The sequence below is a fragment of the Mustela nivalis genome, assembly GCF_964662115.1.
Source record: "Mustela nivalis genome assembly, chromosome: 10".
NCBI classification, from domain to species: Eukaryota; Metazoa; Chordata; class Mammalia; order Carnivora; family Mustelidae; genus Mustela; species Mustela nivalis.
In genome coordinates, this window is record NC_139029.1 from 109,604,473 (window position 1) to 109,624,714 (window position 20,242).

At 42.1% G+C, this 20,242-nt stretch overlaps 1 protein-coding gene across 13 annotated transcripts in view; it reads right to left on the bottom strand.

The window, feature by feature from the left end:
* Nucleotides 1-20,242, bottom strand: part of TUFT1 (tuftelin 1) — a 48,643-nt gene that overhangs the window by 21,932 nt on the left and 6,469 nt on the right. For 6 of the 13 annotated variants that reach the window (XM_082685869.1, XM_082685871.1, XM_082685877.1 and 3 more), the window contains exon 2: nucleotides 679-780. In XM_082685869.1, coding sequence (XP_082541995.1) covers nucleotides 679-780 — 102 coding nt within the window. Of the gene's footprint in view, nucleotides 1-678; nucleotides 781-1,169; nucleotides 1,245-3,812; nucleotides 3,921-4,167; nucleotides 4,366-20,242 lie in introns of those variants that run through there. The other 7 variants (XM_082685872.1, XM_082685873.1, XM_082685867.1 and 4 more) reach the window with 2 other exon arrangements.

The following is a 20,242-nucleotide window of genomic DNA, read 5'->3' on the forward strand; positions in this document are numbered from 1 at the left end:
ATCGCACAATTCTGTGAACATACTAAAAATCTGAATTGTAGGGGCGCCTGGGTGGCTCAGTGGGTTAAGCCGCTGCCTTCGGCTCAGGTCATGATCTCAGGGTCCTGGGATCGAGTCCCGCATCGGGCTCTCTGCTCAGCAGGGAGCCTGCTTCCCTCTCTCTCTCTCTGCCTGCCTCCCTCTCTCTCTCTGCCTGCCTCTCCGTCTACTTGTGATTTCTGTCAAATAAATAAATAAAATCTTTAAAAAACAAAACAAAACAAAAAACCTGAATTGTACACTTTAACTGAACCGATTGTATGGTATATGAATTATACCTCAAAGAGCTGCTTTTTAAAAAGAAAAAACAAAAATTGCTTTATTTAAAAAAAAATAGTAAGTTCCCTAAACACACCTCCCACCTATCTTCACAACCTCCAGAAGCTAAATATGGATAGTGAGATAGGCACCTGGAAAGGTCCTCTCATCCATTCTCTTGCCTGGGGCTGGGTTGCACCAAAGTCACCACACACTGACTGTGGTCTCCTGGTGTTAATTAAGATCTTTACAGGGAAATGCCCAGGAACTAGCATTCCTGGTTCCTCCTACTCAAACCCTGTGGCAAAGTCAGCTAGGCCTCTTGCAGGCCTATAAGGAAAGAGAGGAGAGAGAGAAAGAGTGCAGGTGAACTAAGCTTACCTTAATGATCTCCTCATGTCCATCATTGGACTCCACCAGTTCTGAGGCCAGGGAATGACTGATCGAGCGGCCAGACACCATGGCATAGGTCTTCCTGCCCGCCTGCCAGAAAGAGAGAGAGAAAAATGGCTCAGAAATCATGACAAGCCCGGAACATGTGCCCCTTGCCCAATGCAGAATACCTGCTCCTTAGAAGATGTAAAGGGTTAGTCTGATTTCCCCTATAAAATTCTCTTCAGAACCCCTACCAGAAGCCACACAGCAGCAACACCAGACGGCGGAAATTAGCAGAAATTGCAGGTTAGTTTCACTTTCAGTGGGGTCTCCCCTCGTCTCAAAGCCGTGCACAATGCCGCGGTCAGGTGGTGGGTCTGAAAGGTGATCCTGAGCAGCAGCGGAGTTGGCTCCCGGCAGCACTGGCATGGGAAGTCAGCAGCAAGGAAGGAGAACTGGCTGAGGGAGAGGCTTCACCCCACCAGAAACCTCCCTACCTTCTGGGCTAAGTGTTCAAGTTCATCTCCTGTCAGTTCTCTCTGTAGAGTCAGCCTGAGAATGTCCACGCTGCCCTAATAATGACAATGACAGCAACAATAACCCCTTACCTTCACCATCCGGGACTGGCCCAGGGACGCTTTTGCCAGCCCTGTGGAGTGGCACCACTGGACAGAAAAGCTGAGGTCTGGAAAGGGGACATTAGCTTGCCTAAGAGCAGTCACTCCTGGGTGGCAGGATGTCCCTGGGGCCTCTGACCATGCTCTTGATGCCACACCAGAGACTGTCCAGCATGCTGCTCCACGGAGCTCCAGAAGGGCTAGCCACCCTGATCCTCAGATTATAGCACATTGCACGCACGGCCGTTTTCCCAGCCTCGAAGGCACACCCAATCCAAGGTTCCCGCACCTGACAGCCAACCAGGAAGCCACCGACGCACTTTACAAGCCTAGGATACCCTTCCTGAACCAAACTATGGGACAGAAGCTGAATCCAAACCCTCCCCCTCCTTTTTTTTTAAGATTTACTTATTTATTTGAGAAAGAGTCGGAGGGCAGAGTGAAAGGGAGAGAGGAACCTAAACAAACTCAGCACTAAGCGCGGAGCCCAGTGTGGGGCTCAATCTCACCACCTGATCACAACGTGAGCCAAAACCCAGAGTCAGAGGCTTAACTGACGTGCCACCCAGGCGCCCCCAAGCCCCTGCTTTTTTTGAGAGAGAGATTTTATTTGTTTATTTGACAGAGAGAGAGAAATCACAAGTAGGCAGAGAGGCAGGCAGAGAGGGAGGGGGAAGAAGGCTCCCTGCTGAGCAGAGAGCCCTATTCGGGGCTTGATCCCAGGACCCTGAGATCATGACCCAAGCAGAAGGCAGAGGCTTAACCCTCCGAGCCACCTAGGCACCCTAAGCCCCTGCTTTTACAAGGCATCCAGAAATTATCCAAATGAAAGAAGGCACGACAATAGATATCTATTTACAGATAAGTCTCATTTCACAAGAAAAAGCAGGTTTTCTTGCCTAAATCAAAGAAGGTTTAAAACACAAACTGTGGATCAAATAGAACACATGGAGAGGGAAATCCTATGGTAATAGGAAAAAGCAGGTGGTGGAGATCTGGGGTAATAACATTAAAGAGAGGGTCAGCAAGGCAGAGAGGACCCAACCCTGCCAGTCTTCTGCATTCTGTGTAGAGCTGGATGGAAGATGTAGCCTTGCTGGGCCTCTGGCTTGCACCAGAAAAATCAGGAGTTGGACTATGTATCTCTAGGGTTCCTCCCAGCTTTGATACCATGAGAGCATGAAAAGAGAGTATATGCTTCCCCCAGGCAATGATGGGAAGATGGATGCTGAGCTACCCAAGGACAACAGTGACCTTGAGGTCCAGGAGTATGAATGCCATCTTGCCCTTAACATGGTTTTAAGGAACCTTCCTAACATTCCAAATGACTGGTGGAAGGAAAGGAGGAAGAAAGAATGTGCTCCATGGAGGGAGCTAGGAGAGGCTTCTCTGGGCAGGGAACAGTCCTTCCTGTGCAAGGAAAAGAACTTGGGAGAGAAGAAATCACTCTCTGTGGTTAGATACTTAATTCTCAGTGTTCTCGTTATAAAATGACAACACTACCCTCCAACACTACTAGGGGGGGGTTTGCTGAAAATTAACTGAAAGTGTATGGAGGTTGTTCTTTGCCTCCATACACTAAGAGAGAGGTACTCAAATATTAGCCTCCTCCTACTTCTGGAAATGAACCCAAATCTGGGACAGATGGAAGACACTCCCACATGACTCTTAGGGCTTCCCAATCCTAGCAATGTAGCTGCTTTTACAAAAACACTTAATTCCCACCAAATACAAGTTAGATCCTTAGTGGGGACATATGAGGCCCTCCAGAGCCTGGGTCAACTCACTTCTTCTGTTACTGCTCCTCATTCCCCCAGTCCAATACATCCCGGGCTTTTCCACCTTGGTGACTTTGCTTCCACCATTCGCCTTAAATGTCCTTTCTTCCCATCTTCACATGGGACATCCGCAAGGCCCTCAAGAGTTCACACTGAAATGCCACATCTTCCATGACACTTCCCTACCTCCCGTGGGAAACATACCTTCCCCTCCCCGAGCTCCCTCAGCATTACAGGGCCTCCCATGGCACCTGCCTCTCAGTCATGTTTCAGGAGGAATTGCCCCTTCTGCTAACTCCTTGTGGGCTGCTGTCTGCCCCAGTCCTTTACACAGGGAAGTATTTTCTGAATGCATACGAGTACTCCATGACATCTAGGTCAAGAGAACATTACACAAGAAAGAAGAGGAAATGATTTCAAAATAGCCAGAGTGGCTGCCAACTCTTTTTCCCCAGGACACAGACAGGCACTTTGGCTATAACATCCTCTCCATACCTGGAGGCATTTGGGGAAACCTGGGGCATCCCTCAGCCAAAATAAAGAGGTCATTATTAGCTAGTGAAGATCATCAAGTCTGGTTTATTGTATGAACCCAGGCATTCTAACTGAAAGAGCACAAACAACTAGGCTAGATGGGAGCCTATGAAAAGTTACCTCACCCACACATCTTATCAGAATTCCAGGTGGACAGGAGGAAGTAGGCAACTTGCAAAAGTACTCAAAGAAATAATGGCTGAAAACTTACCGAATTTTACATAAGATATAAACCCACAGATTCAGGGAGCTGAGCAAATTCCAAACAGGATGGACCCGCAAATCATGCCGAGACACATCATAATTAAACTTCTGATAACTAAAGGCAAAGAAAAAATCTTTTCAAGTCAGAGAAAAAAAAAGATACCTTACTTATAAGGGGAAAACACCCTGAATAAAAAGCAGATTTTTCATCAGAAACCAGGAAGGCCAGGAGAAAATGGCACACTAGTTTCAAGGACTGAAAAAAATCTCTTAATCAACAATCCTATGACCATAAAATCTTCAGGAATGAGGGGGGAAATCAAGATGTTCTCAGGTAAAGGAAAACTGAGAGAATTTCTTACCAATATTTTAGCTACACTAAAAGAATGGCTGTAGAGAAGTCTGGTGGCTCAGTCAGTTAAGTGTCTGACTCATGATTTTGGCTCAGGTCATGATCTCGGGATCGTGAAATCAAGTCCCACATTGGGCTCTGTGCTCTCAGCATGAAGTCTGCTTGTCCCTCTCCTTCTACTCCCCTCTCCACCACCACTCTCATGCTCTCTCTCTGGAATGAATAAATAAATAAACAAATAGATAAAATCTTAAAAAAAAAAAAAAAGTGGGACATCCGTGTGGCTCAGTCAGTTAAACAGCTGACTCTTCATTTTGGCTCAGGCCATGATCTGGGGTTCTGGGATCCAGCCCTATGTGGGTTCGGCATCCTATGACAGACTCTGCACTCAACACAGAGTCTGCTTAGGATTCTGTCCCTCTCCCCTCTGCCCTTCCCTGCCTCCAGAGCTCTCCCTCCCCTTCTCTCTCTCCAAACAAACAAACAAAAAAGAACAGTTGTAGAAGGTCTTCAAACATACAGGAAACAGTACAAAAGGAAGTTTGGAACATCAGGAAGATAAAAACAACATTGATAGCAAAAACATTGTTAAATACAATAGGTTTTCCCTCTTCTCTTGGGCTTTCTAAAATACATTTCATGGTTGAAGATAAAATTATGACACTGATTCAGTTCTAAATGTACTCAGAGGAGAGGCCACCTCAGTGACTCAGCTGGCTGAGCTTCCAACTCTTGATGTCAGCTTAGGTCACTGTCTCAGGGTTGGGAGATCGAGCCCCACTCAAGCTCCACACTCAGTGGAGAATCTACTTGAGATCCTCCATCTCCCTCTCCCTCTGTCCCTTCTCCAATCTCTAAATAAATAAAATCTTTAAAAAAAAGAAAAGAAAAAAGAAAAAACAGAAGTTTTTTCTTTTTTAGAAAGAAATAGAGATAATATTTAAATTAATTATATTATGAATGGGAGAAGGTAAAGGAAGGTAAGGTTTCTATACTTCACTCAACTGGTAAAACGGCACACTGGTATACTGTGAAAAGTTTTATTATATAAATTATTATATAAGAGTAATACCTTGAGCAATCATTAAAAAGTCTATACAAACAGATTAATATCACAAACAACAAATGAATCAAAATGGAATCCTAAAAAGCTGTCAAGTAACGCACAGGAAGGCAGGGAAAATAAAACAGATAAATGAAAAATAGAGAATGAAAAACAAAAATAAAATGGCAGAATTACCATGGCAATAATTACATTAAATGTAAGTGGTCTACATACACCAATTAAAAAAGATTGGCAGAGTTGATTAAAAAACATGAATCAATACATGCTGTCTAAAAAAAAGCATTTAAGCATAAACATATAGGCAAGTTAAAAGCAAAAGGATGGGAATAGATATATCATGCAAACACTAATCAAAGGAAAGCAAGAGTGGCTATATCAATATCAGATATAGTAAATGTCAGAGCAAAGAGAATTATCAGAGACAGAGAGGGTCATATAATGTAAAAGAGTCAATACACAAAGAAAACATAGCAATCCCAAATGGATAAGCATCAAACAACAAAGCTGAAAAATATGTGAAGAAAAAAACCAAAGAACTAAAAGGAAAAACACACAAACCCACAATTATAGTTGGAGACTTCAAAATGCATCTCTGAGCAATTAATAGAACTAGGCCAAAATGAGCAAAGACATATAAGAGTTCAACATCACCAACCAACACCATTTAATCAACAGTTATGGAACACTCCCCTCAGTAGCAGAATAACACATTCTTTGTATGTACCTAAAGAACATACAGTAAGATATACAATAATTTGGCCATAAAACAAACCAACAGACTTGAAAGAACTGAAATAATATAGAGCATGTTATCTGACCACAATGAAATCAAACTAGAAGTAACAGAAAGGGAAAATAAAAATTTTAAATACTGGGAAACTAAACAACACACTCCTAAATAATTCTTTGGTCAAAAAGGAAGTCTCAAGGGCACTTGAGTGGAGACCACTCATTTAAGAGTGGTTGAGTGTTTGACTTCAGCTCAGGTTATTATCTTGGGGTCCTGGGACTGACGCCTATATCCAGGGACACAATCAACAGGCAGTCTGCTTCTTCTTTCTCTCCCTCTTCCTTTGTTCCTCCCCCCACTTGTGTTCACTCACTCTCTCACTCTTAAAAAAATAAAATAAAAATAGGGCACCTGGGTGGCTCAATGGGTTAAGCCTCTGCCTTCAGCTCAGGTCGTGATCTCAGGGTCCTGGAATTGAGTCCCGCATCGGCCTCTGCTCGGCGGGGAGCCTGCTTCCCCCTCTCTCTCTCTCTGCCTGCCTCTCTGCCTACTTGGGATTTCTCTCTGTGTGTCAAATAAATAAATAAAATCTTTTTTAAAAAATAAATAAATAAAAATTTTTAAAAAACAGTACATACTTACTAATGTAAAAAAAAAAGGTACGGGGCGCCTGGGTGGCTCAGTGGATTAAAGCCTCTGCCTTCGGCTCAGGTCATGATCCCAGAGTCCTGGGATCGAGCCCCGCATCGGGCTCTCTGCCGAGCAGAGAGCCTGCTTCCTCCTCTCTCTCTGCCTGCCTCTCTGCCTACTTGTGATCTCTCTCTGTCAAATAAATAAACAAAATCTTTAAAAAAAAAAAAAAAAAAAAAAGGTACATACTTACTAATGTAAAAAAAAAAAAGGAAATCTCAAGAGAAATTTTAAAAATCACTGAACACAAAATGTCAAACTTTGTGGGACATATCTAAAGCAGTTCTGTTGCTCGGTCAATTAAGCATCTGCCTTTGGCTTGGGTCATAATCCCAGGGGCCTGGGATTGAGCCCCGCATTGGGCTCCCTACTCAGTGGGGAGTCTACTTTTCCCTCTCTCTCAGCCCCTCACACTCACGCTGTTCTCTCTTTCATAAATAAATAAATAATCTTTAAAAAAAATAAGTAAAGCAGTCTGAGAGCGAAATTCCTAACACTAAAAGCATACATAAAAGGGGCACCTAGCTGGATCAATCAGTAGAGCGTGAAACTTTCTCTCTCCTTGTTTTAAAAGATTTATTTATTTATTTTAGAGAGAGAGAGAAAGAGAAGAGAGCACAGGAGTAGGGGGAGGGGCAGAGGGAAATAATCTCAAACAGACTCCCTGCTGAGCAGGAGTCCCACGATGGACTTGATCTCACTACCAAGAGATCACGACTCAGGTGGAAATCAAGAGTTGAATGCTCAATTGACTGAGGCACCCAGGTGCACTGAGCACACAACTCCTGATCGGTCAAGGTCATAAGTCTGAGCCCTACACTGGCCATATAGATTACTCTAAAAAATAAATAAATGCATATATTAGAAAAGAAAAAAATCTCAAATCAACAATGTAGGCTTCTCACTTTTAGATAAAGAACAACAAATTAAACCCAAAACAGGCAGGAGGAAGGAAATAATAAAGATAAGAGAAGAAACGAATACAATTTAACACAGAAAAGATCAAAGACAATTTTTTTTAAAAGAAAGGAAAGTAGGGGCGCCTGGGTGGCTCAGCTGGTTAGGCAACTGCCTTCAGTTCAGGTTATAATCCTGGAGTCCCAAGATCGGGTCTCGCATCCAGCTTCCTGCTCAGCATGGAGTCTGCTTCTCCCTCTGGCCCCCTCCCTTCTCATGCTCTCTCTCTCTCAAATAAATAAATAAAATCTTTAAAAAAAAATAATAGAGAAAAAATTAAAAAGAAAGAAAAACAAACATTACGGACCAGTATCTCTCATGAACATAAAGTTCTGTTTCTTATTATTTTGTTAGAATATGGCTAAAAGACACGAAAATACATTTCACTTTAGAAGATATATAGATGTGAATAAGCACATAAAAAGATGTTCACTGTCACTGAGGTGATACAAATCAAAACCACAGTGAGATACCATTCTACACCACCTATCAGAATGGCCAAAACAAAAAACAGTGACACCACCAAATACTGTGGAGAATAATGTGGAGAAATTGGATCCCTCACACACTGCAGATGGGAATGTAAAGTGACAGCTACTTTGGGGCAGAACAAAAAGGTTGGCAGTCTCTTTAAAAACCATACAAATACTGGGGCGCCTGATGGCTCAGTGGGTATAAAGTCTCTGCCTTCGGCTCAGGCCATGATCCCAGGGTTCTGGGATCGAGGCCCACATTGGGCTCTCTGCTCCATGGGGAGCATGCTTCCTCCTCTCTCTCTGCCTGCCTCTCTGCCTACTTGCAATCTCCATCTGTCAAATAAATAAATAAAATCTTAAAAAAAAAATTTTTTTTTTAAACCATACAAATACCATATGACCTAGCAGTTGTACTCCTGGACATCTATCCAGGAGAAATGAAGATTTACATTAACACTAAAACATGAACGCTAGTGTTTATAGCAGTTTTGTCTGTAATACTACAAAACTAGAAACAAACCAGGTACCCTTCAATGCAGACAACAAACTGTGGTGTATCTATATCATGGACTACTTACTACTCAACAAGAAAAGGGAACAAATTATTGTTTGTTTCCTATTGTTGTACACATCCCTAGTGATGCATACATAAATTCCCAGAGAATTATGCAAGGGAAAGAAGCCAATCCCAAAAGGTTACATACTGTATGATTCCATTCATTTAAGGTTATTGAAATGAAAAAATTATAGAAATGAAGAACTGACTAGTAGTTGCCAGGAGGTAAAGAGAAGATGGGTGAAAAGGAAGTATGTGTGAGTTTCAACGTGAAGTGTCTTTGTGGTGATGGACATATGCTGTATCTTGACTGCATGAAGTACATTCTGGTTGTGATGGCATGCTGCAGTTTTGCAAGATGGGATGGGGAATCTCTATTATTGCTTATAGCTGCATGTGAATCTACAATTATCTAATAAAAATTTGATTAATACTTTCAGGAACAAAAATTGAAGACTATAATGAAGAAAATAAGTACTTATAATCCTACTACCTCAAAATAGTCACTATTAAAATGTTAGCATATTCCTTATAATTTTTCTATACAATTTTTTAAAAACATACTACTGTACAAAGTTATATACTTGCTTTTTCCCTTTCATATTTCATCGTTAATGTCCATCATACTCAATATTCTTCAAAATTGGCTTTTAGTGGCCACTAGTATGCCACTGAATAGATTAAACCAAATAAACTTAGGTATTCAAACTAAACTCCTTCCCCTGCCCCCACTTTTGTAGATTACTGTCAAGTTCTTTTTATTTCTTACATATTTATTTATTTCAGAAAATATGTTTTCTTTTGACAGAACGAGATGATACACAACAGTACCTAGATCATCACCAAATTTATTGCCTGGTCCATTACCCCTCAAGCCCAGTTGGCTTTCTCTCTTCTTTGCAGAAAAAGAATCACCTTTGGAACAGTTGGACTTGTGCTCAAACACTGACACTGGCTTTCATTTGTTGTGTGTATTGATTTATTCTCCCCCTTATTAGTTGGTAAGATGGACAGTATGATGCTTAAGTGAAAACACAGTGATTAAAACACGCAGATCGGGACGCCTGGGTGGCTCAGTTGGTTAAGCAGCTGCCTTCGGCTCACGTCATGATCCCAGCATCCTGGGATCGAGTCCCATATCAGGCTCCATGCAAGGAGCCTGCTTCTCCGTCTGACTCTGCCTTCCATTCTGTCTGCCTGTGCTCACCCTCACTCGCTCTCTCTGACAAATAAATGAAATCTTAAAAAAAAAAAAAAAAAAAAAACACGCAGATCAGCAAAAGTTTCAGTTCCTCAAAATTTGATGTAATGCTCCTCTTCAAAATACCTGCCGCAGTATATGCTTATAAGCTAAAGTAAAAGTGTCTCATTGGAAAAAGATGTATATTAACTTCAACCTCACACCATATCACAAATATCAATTTCAAGCAGATTGCTTATTTATTTATTTATTTATTTATTTTAAAGACTGTATTTATTTATTTGTCAGAGAAAGAGAGGGCAAACACAAGCAGGGGAAATGGCATGCAGAGGGAGAAGGAGGCTCCCTGCTGGGCAGGAAGCCTGATGCGGGACTCAATCCCAGGACCCCAGGATCATGACCTGAGCTGAAGACAGCCACTTACCCAACTGAGCCACCCAGGCGTCCCTGGATTGTAGAGTTAAATGTAAAAAGAAAAAAAAAAATCTTCCCTATAAAAAAATTTGATAAGTTGGACTGTATTAAAGTTTAGAACTCATGATAATCCACAGAGAAGGTAATCACTCTGTATTTATCTGGCAAAGAATATTCAGAATATATTAAGAATTCCTATAAAACAAAACGACTAGGGGCGCCTTGGTGGCTCAGTGGTTTGGGCTGCTGCCTTCGGCTCGGGTCATGATCTCAGGGTCCTGGGATGGAGCCCTGCATCGGGCTCTCTGCTCCGCAGGAAGCCTGCTTCCCTCTCTCTCTCTCTGTCTACCTCTCTGCCTACTTGTGATCTCTGTCTGTCAAATAAATAAATAAAATCTTTAAAAAAAAAAAAACGACTAAATACAACATGGCATCCTGGACTTGATCTGGATCAGAAAAAGTATATTAGTGGAAAAACCAGCAAAGTCCAAATAAAGCCTGTACTTTGTTGTATCAACATTACAATGTTACATGTATACATATATAACATTACGTTACATATGTTACATATTTAACATTTCATGTTACAATGTATACATACAATGATACAACAATGTTGTATCAACATTAATTTTCTTAATTATGACAAAGGCACCATGGTTATGTAAGGTGTTAACACTGGAGGAAACTGAGCAAAGACTGTATGAGAATCTCTGTAATATCTTTGCAACTTTCCTAAAAACTTAATATTCCAGAATAAGAAGTATATTTAAAGAAAGAGAGAAAGGGCAAGGAGGGAAAGAAAGGGAGAGAAAACAGGTGCCCAACAGAAAAATGGGCAAAAGACTTCAAAAGATACATCACGTAAGAGGTTATCCAAATGGTCAATAAACATCTAAAAAGGGTTCAGTTTCATTAGTCATCATCATCAAAGAGCTAGACACTAACCGAAAGACAATACTACAAAATACCCATCAGAATGACTACAAATGAAAACAAAAAAACAAGCGTTGGGGGCTATGGAACAATCAGAACTCTCCTATACTGATGGTGAGACTGAGACTGCTCATAACCATAATCTCCTTGGAAACATCTACCAAAGATGAACATTTGCAAACCCTGTAACATAGTAATTCTAATCCCATTTATCTACTCAACAGAAATGAATACCTATGTTCCGCCTAAAAACACAAAAATTCAGGACGCCTGGGTGGCTCAGTGGGTTAAGCCGCTGCCTTCGGCTCAGGTCATGGTCTCAGGGTCCTGGGATCAAGTCCCGCATCGGGCTCTCTGCTCAGCAGGGAGCCTGCTTCCCTCTCTCTCTCTGCCTGCCTCTCTACTTGTGATCTCTCTCTGTCAAATAAATAAATAAAATATTTTTAAAAAACACAAAAATTCTACCCATAAAAAATGATACTAGATTGTTCACAGTAGCATTTCTCCTAATAGCCAAAAATTAGAATTTATCCAAATGTTCCAGAATATAAAGGATAGGGGCACCTGGCTGGCTAAATTGGAAGAGCATGTGACTCTTAATCTCAGGGTCGAAAGTTTGATGTACAGATTATTTAAATACATACATACATACATAAAACCAAAAAAAAATTTTAAGACTTCATTTATTTGAGAGAGAGAGAGAAGCAGACTCCCTGCTAAGCAGGAAACTCAATGCAGGACTCAATCCCAGGACCTAGAGATCATGACCTGAGCTGAAAGTAGACGATTAACTGACTGAGCTACCCAGATGCCTCTTTATTTTTATTTATTTTTCTTCTTTTTTTAAAGATTTTATTTTTTCCAGACTTATGTATTTTTAGAAAGAACAAGAACGTGGGGGAGGGACAGAGAGAGTAGGGACAGCAGACTCTGTGTTGAGCACAGAATCCAACATGGGGCTCCTTCTCACAACCCCAAGATCACAACCTGAGTCAAAAACCAAGAGTCAGCCCCTTAACCGACTGCATCCCCCAGGTACCACCTAAAGATTTTACTTTACTTTTTAAAGATTTTATTTATTTGAGAGAGAGCGAGAGAGCAGGGAGAGAAGAGAATCTCAAGCAGACCCCATGCTGAGCAGAGAGCCTGACACGGGGATCAGTCATGACCTGAGCTGAAACCAAGAGTTAGACACTTAACCAACTCTACTACCCAGGGGCTGCTTAACATTTTATTTTAAAGTAATCTCTACACCCCCAACCCTGGGATCAACAGTCACATGCTCTTCCGACTAAGCCAGGTGCCCCTAAAACCCCATTTTTGAAAATTTTATTTATTCATTTGTCGGAGACAAAGACAGTGTGAGCACAACCAGGGGGAGCAGCAGACAAAGGGAGAAGCAGGCTCCCTGCTGAGCAGGGAGCCCGATATGGGATGATCCCAGGAACCTGAGACCACGACCTAAGCTGAAGGCAGACGCTTAACAACTGAGTCACCCAGGCTCCCCAAGTAAAAGAATTCTGACACAGAAGTATACTATACAATTCCACTTACATAAAAAGTATAAAAACAAGCAAAACTAATATATACTTTAAAAGTCACGATAGTGGGGCACCTGGGTGGCTCAGTGGGTTAAGCCGCTGCCTTCGGCTCAGGTCATGATCTCAGGGTCCTGGGATCGAGTCCCGCATCCGGCTCTCTGCTCAGCAGGGAGCCTGCTTCCTCCTCTCTCTCTCTGCCTGCCTCTCTGCCTACTTGTAATCTCTCTCTGTCAAATAAATAAATAAAATATTTAAAAAAAAAAAAAAGTCACGATAGTGGTTACTTGTGGAAGATGGGGGAAGGTACTGACTAGAAGGGGATAATGACTAGAGGCAGGGGTTTCTGTGGTGCTAATGATTTGTTTCTTCCTCTAGATGCGGGGTCAGAAAATATGTCCAGTTTGTGAAATTAACTGACTGTACGTTTATGGTACATGCACTTTTCTGTATGTAGGTCATTGTTAAATAAAATCTCCTAAAAAAAATAAAATTCAAAAAAAAAATTAAAATTCCCCATGGCATTAAAATCCCCTCAGAATTAGGCTTATCACTGTCTATACCACATAATGCCTTGACTCCTCCCACTACCCTACTTGTACCCTACACTCTATCCCAAACTTACCCGATCTAATAGTAGGAAGGCAACCAAACCCAAATCTCTTACAGTTGATGAGTCCTGCAATGCAATATGTGTCTCACCTCCCCATGAATGCACATGTTGCTTTCTCTTTCTGGGTCCCTTCCCCTCCCTTTCCTCTTTGGAGAATTCTCAGCTCAGGCATCCCTGCTCCATGGATCTCGGCCCCAGCACTCCCCAGTCAGAGCCTGCTCTCTGCATTCAATGCATACATATTGTACACTGTAACAATGATCCCCCTTATAAATACCTATTTATGCATCTCCCCCAGTAAAGTCATAAGCTTATTTAGCACAGTGTCTGACCTAAGTAGGTTCTCAAAAAGTACACATTGCATCAATTCCAGATGATGAGATGGAGGATCTCCCCAATTCCCTCTCTTTTGAGAAACAAACTTCTCAGTGTAGTGAAGCAATAGGAAACACTGGAAAAAGCAAACACAAAAAGAGGGGAAACAAAAATAATGAGCAAAGTCTAAGAAAGGTAACTCTAAGAAGAAATATAAGTAGTGGGACGCCTGGGTGGCTCAGTTGGTTGGACGACTGCCTTCGGCTCAGGTCATGATCCCGGAGTCCCGGGATTGAGTCCCACATTGGGCTCCTAGCTCCATGGGGAGTCTGCTTCTCCCTCTGACCTTCTCCTTGCTCATGCTATCTCACTGTCTCTCTCTCAAATAAATAAATAAAATCTTAAAAAAAAAAAAAAAGAAAAGAAATATAAGTAGCTAATAGACTAATGAAAAGATACTCTGCATGGAGAAAGAAGGTAGCTACACTTGTGAGCACAGCATAACATACAGACTTGTTGAATTACTCTGTTGTACACTTAAAAGTAATGTCGCAAAAAAAAAAAAAAGTAATGTCGCATTGTGTGTCAATTATAATTCAATTAAAAATAATGGTATAATAAAATTTAAAGTTTAACGTATAAATAAATCAGTTGGTAAACAGAAGGGTCATATGGATTGATAGATAAAGGACAGGTCTGGTCTGAATATAGGGAGTTGGGTCGGTTAAGTCAAGTCATTCACTATCAAAAACTATGTTGTCCAATGTGGTAGCCATTAGCCACATGTGGCTATCGACCACTTGGAATGTGGCCAGTCCAAATAGAGATGCTCTCTGTACAAAGACATAGTACAAAAAAATTGAACAATTTCTTTTTATACTGATTACTTGGAATGATAATATTTGCATATATTGGGTTAAATAAAATCTATTATTGGAAAAAATTTTCATGTAAAAGTTAAAAATATATGAAAGATGCTCAATCTCACCAGTAATTAGGAAAATGCTATAAAAAAATAAGGATTTATCATCTTGGGGAGAATTTCATTAAATTGTAAATTTAAGAAGTTAGGGGTGCCTGGGTGGTGCGGTCAGGTAAGCCTCTAATGCTGGGTTTCTCGGGTGATCTCAGGGTTCTGAGATGAAGCCTCTTGTCAGGCTCCACACTCAGCCCTTGGAGTCTGCTTGGGAATCTCTCTCCCTCTCCTTCTGCCCCTCCCACTCAAGCTCTCTTTCTCCCACTCTCAAATAAATAAATAAATCTTTAAAAAAAAAAAAAAGAACAACAACAACAAATAGTAATAGTATAGTAGTAGTAGCAGCAGTAGTAAAGAGGAGAGGTGCCTAGGTGGTACAGTCAGTTAAGTGTCTGTCTCTTGGTTTCCACTCAGGTCATGATCTAGGGACTGTGAGAGTAAGCCCTGCATCAGGCCCTGTGCTCAGCACAGAGTTTGCTTGAGATTATCTTTCCCTCTTCCTCTGCACCTCCTGCTCATGCTCTCTCCCCTCTCTCTCCCTCTCTCTAAAATAAATAAATAAATATTTAAATTTTAAAAAAGAAGAGTGGGTGCCTGGGTGGCTCAGTTGTCAAGTGTCTGCCTTCGGCTCAGGTCATGATCCCAGGGTCCTGGGATCAAGCCCCACATTGGGCTCCCAGCTCAGTGGGAAGGCTGCTTCTCCCTCCCCCACTCCTACTGCTTGTGATCCCTCTCTCACTCTGTCTCCCTCTGTGTCAAATAAATAAAGTATTTTTTAAATAAATAAAAAATTAAAATTAAAAAAAAGTGTAAAAAGGAAACAAGCAGATGTATGCTCACAGCAGCATCTGGGCAATAGCCCAGATGATCGGCTGACAACAAAATGGATGAATAAAGTCTGGCCTACTAGTACAGTGAACTAGTATTCATCTGTGAACATAACTGAATTACAGCTTCATGCATCAACATGAATGAATCTCCAAATTAGTAGTAGTAAGTTTAAAAGCAGGCTATAGAAGGGGCACCTGGCTAGCTCAATTGAGAAGACCAAGAGAGTCTCAATCTCAGGGTCATGACTTTAAGCCCCACATTTGGTGTAGACATTATTTAAATTAATTAACTAATTAAAAAAAATACAAGTTAGAGAATATAGAGAATATCATGAATATAAAGTTCAAAACGTGCCAAACCAAGCACTATAGCACTCGTCTATGTAGGATAAGTATAATAAAGAACAAAGAAATAAGCACAAAATTCAAGACAGTGTTCACTTCTGTGGAGGAAGCAGAGCATTATGAACTAGGAAGGAGGACCCCAGGGGCTTCAGGAAGATTGGTAATGTTCTATTTCTTAAGCTGGGTGTTCAGTGCACAGCTGTCCATTTTATTGCTTTGCTTTAAAACTTCCCATATACTCAAGCCTTCTTTCTGGCTCTCAGTAAAGCAATGGACTTTTCCTCATGTAAATCCTGCAGAAATAGCATTTGTAGACCAACAAATTGGCAAATATTAAAGATACTGGGGCACCTGGCTGGCTCAGTTGGTTAAGTGTCTCCCTTCAGCTCAGGTCACGATCCTGGGGTCCTGGGATTTAGCTCCTCATCGAGCTCCCTGCTCAGCGGGGAGCCTGCTTTTCCCTCTCACTCTCTCCCTCCTCTCTGCTCATGTTCTCTCTCACAAAATAAATAAATAAGATCTTTTTAAAAAAATAATAAAGATACCGATAAAGTCCAGGATTGGTCTCATGTATTGTTAGAGTTTAAGTTCATACAAGGATCTTGGGAAGTTAATTTGGCAATATTAATAAAAAGCATTTGCATATTTCATAAACTTTTTGACCCAGTAATTCTACTTTTAGTAAGATGCGCTATGAAAATCCCAAAGATACATGTATAAAACTGTTGACAGCAGTACTGTTTACAATAGTTACAAACTGGGAACAGCAGAACTACCTTCCAGTAGGTGCGGGTATGGTATCATCCACACTGTGGCATATTACACTGCTGGTAAATAAACTTTTATTTATTTAACAGAAAATGATCTCCAAGATAAAGCAGGAAAAAAGCAAGGCACTAAGTCATAAAAAAAAATGACTTCCTATTTATTTAAGTACATATATATATATATACACACACATATATGTTCATAGTAATTGCCAATTCCTATATATAACAAATACTATGTGCTGAGCCCTACTAGGCTCTGCGCTAAGTGCTTTAAATATATTAACTCATTTAATACTCATAATAATATTATATGGCAAATGTTATTATTAACATGCTTATTTTATAGAGGAGAAAATCAAAGCCCAGACATTAAGTATCTTGCCCCAGGCCATATAACTAGCAAAGGTCAGAGCCAGGATTCAAACCCAGGTCCTATAGCTCTAGAGTCTGTGTTCCCAGCCACCATGCCACACGGCATTTCTAGAACGTAAGCAAATGAGAAGGGCACTGAATGTATACACATTAAACAAGAGGAGGACAAAGGAGTAAAGGGACTTTCAGTCAATGCTTCTACAGTGTTTTAAACTTGAGGAACAGAAAATGTGTGCAGCACTGCTCTAGTGAAACACATAAATTAAGAGAAGGCAAGAAAAAGTGCCAGAGCTGGAGGTGGGGTCTGAGTCAAACTGACACCTATTAACACTTGAGCAATCACTTTATCTCTAAGGGCCTGTTTTCTATCTGCAAAATGGTAGTGATAATAGTACCTTGCCTACATTTAAGGCAGGACAGGTAGAGATGGTAGGATAGTGTGAAAGTGCTTGGCAAACCATAAATCACTTCACAAAGGCGAGACAGCATTACTTTCCCAAGGAGCTCTAGGAAGACACAGGGAGGAGGGTGGGTGAGCCAAATTGTCTAAACGAAGCCTGTGAACAAATTTAGGGTTCTCTGCCACCTCAGCCTCCAGAACCAGAGAATCCAGTCTGCAAGGCCATGAACCTCAACCTACACTCCAGCCCAGAGCTAAGGAGGGAAACCCAGGCCCATCTCTGCTTGGTGCCATTAGCTATTTTCTGGAGCAGGACTCATCTCAGGGCTAGGAGAAGGTTCCAGGGACCTTTAGGAATACCCCAAAATGTCTAGCAGGGAAGTACCACTGGAGACTCCCTGAAAGGCAAGATAAGAAGTAGAACCTTCTCTAGGGAAAAAGTAGCAGCTAATCACAAGGTAAGCAGCCTCTAACCTCATAAACATTCTTGGGGAGAAGCCCAGCCACCTCCAAATTACAGGCAGCCTCTCGCTTCTGTTCAAACAAATCTCCAGCTGTGAATCACTCCTGAGAGTGGGGAGGGAATAAACACATAGCTGAGGGGTTAGAGATCAAGACGCTGTGGACAAACGATAGGGAGATAAAGAGGGAGGCCCCAGAGGTTCTCACACCCTGGGCTCACGTGATAGGGGACAGATCTATGGGAAATTATGTTTCCCTGGCTCGCACTCTCCAGGCTGCTAAGGGGACCGTGAGCATGGGCAGCAGGTGAGGGTCGAGGCTCTTTCTAGGAGGTAAGGGCAGTAGAGACAGTCCCTGAGCTGGAAACCAGCATCCTTAATTCTTCACTCTGTAACTCATTCCTCTAATCACTCTGTCCCTCAGTCCTATCCCCTCTCCTGCCCAAAACGTACGTGGTCTCTCAAGCAGCTGCGACAGCCACCTCAAGTTTCCCCTTCTGAGAAATGGGAATAGCCAGCCCCTTGAAACACTGGCTCCCAAGAGGCCAGCACAAGGCCAGATGAGGTGGTTGGGGCTTACCCTCTCCTGGCTGCCACCCCACTCTCAGGTTTTGGACAGCCTTCGTTCTGGCCTCTCTAGGCCAGAGATGGCCCTTTGTTAAGTATGACACAAAGAATTATTCCTCTCCTCCCCACAGATTAGCCAACAAAACAGGTGTCTGCTTTTTGTCTGGCTACCTGCCCAGAGGCATGGGCTGGACAAGCACTATGCAGAGGGCTGACCGGGGTGAATGGGAGGTGAAATGAGAAAAAGGATTTGGGGTGGCACTCTAAATGGGGCAGCCTTTCTCATCACCTGGAGACCTGGCACAGGCATCCGTCAGGGTAGAAGAGGCCTAATAGTGAACGCGTACAAGGACGAGGGGGGCTCCTGAATGCTCTTGAATGTGAAGGAGACACCCTTTTGCTGAGCTAGCCACTCTCCAGGAAACCTGCCAGGTACCCAGCCAGCCTGGGATGGAGGGGCCCCCTCCTCCCTCTTGTCATTTTGTCATTTTTTGCTTTTGTGGCCCCAGACCCTAGAAGATCCTTTCCTTTTTCTTCCTTCATCTACCCATCTCCATCAGACCCTGTATTTTTTTCTCCTCTTCTGCCCCTGCTGGCCAGGCTTAAATCTAGGCCACTAAGTTCCCTGGTTCATACCTATTCCCCTAACTAAACCTCCCCACCCCTAAGAAACAAAAAAGGATTTCACAAGACTGCATTGTGACCCAAGGAGGCATGTACCATAATTACAGGCAGGCAGGGAAGCTCGCCTCACCTGCTCTGAGCACATGTGTCTGGAACTGAAACCATCTAAGTGAACACTCCATTCCCCCACCCCAGAAAAATATGGCCAATGCTGGTGCCAAATGCCATGTGATTGGGTAAGCCTCCTAATCCCAGATCCTCTGGCAGAGCTCAGGATTTCTCAAATCCCTGGCAGGCTTGGAGACATCAGCTGTAGTGCACTAGAAAGTAAGAATCTGGCAATGAATGGGGGAGCTGGAATGGTATGAGAAGGAATTTATGGGCTGAGCTTTGAGTGGAAGGAACAGGCAGGCAGTCACCAAACTTGAAAAGTTCCTCTGCCCAGGAGTTTCTTCCCTACTCCAGGTGTCACAGAGGCAGGGCTCTCACCATTCTGAATTCATTCATTCCTTTGGAGTAAGTATCAATGAATCCTCTTTCAAAATCTACTCCTAGGTGTGTGTCTCCAAAAGAAATTAAAGAGATTAAAATATAAGTCGATGTTCACAGCAGCATTATTCATAATAGATGAAAAACAGAAGCTACCCAAAGGTCCATGAACACTTATCCCTGACGAGCATATGTGATAATATATCCACACAATAAAATATCATTGAGCTTTAAAAAGGAATGATGTACAGGGGCATCTGGGTGGCTCAGTCGATTAAGCATCTGCCTTCAGCTCAGGTCATGATACCAGAGTCTTGGGAACAAGCCCCATGTCAGTCAGTCCTACTCCCTGCTAAGCAGATAGCCTGCTTATACCTCTCCCTCTGCCCCTGCCCCTCCCCCTTCACTTGCGTTCTCTCATTCAAATAAAATCTTAAAAAAAAAAAATAGAATAGAATGAAATCCCAATTCATGTTACAACACGGATCAACCTTAAGGACATCATGCTAATTGAAAGAAGCCAGTCACAAAGGATCACATATTATATGATTACATTTATATAAAATACCTAGAACAGGAAATCTCAGAGAAAGAAATCAGTAGTTGCCTAGGGCTGGGGGTGGAGGGAGCAGTTAAGAGAAAACGGGGAGTGACTGCTAATGGATCAGAATTTCTTTATAGCTAGACAAAATGTTCTACAATTGATTGTGTTGATGACTACACAACTCAGTGACGACACTAAAAGCCACTGAATTATAC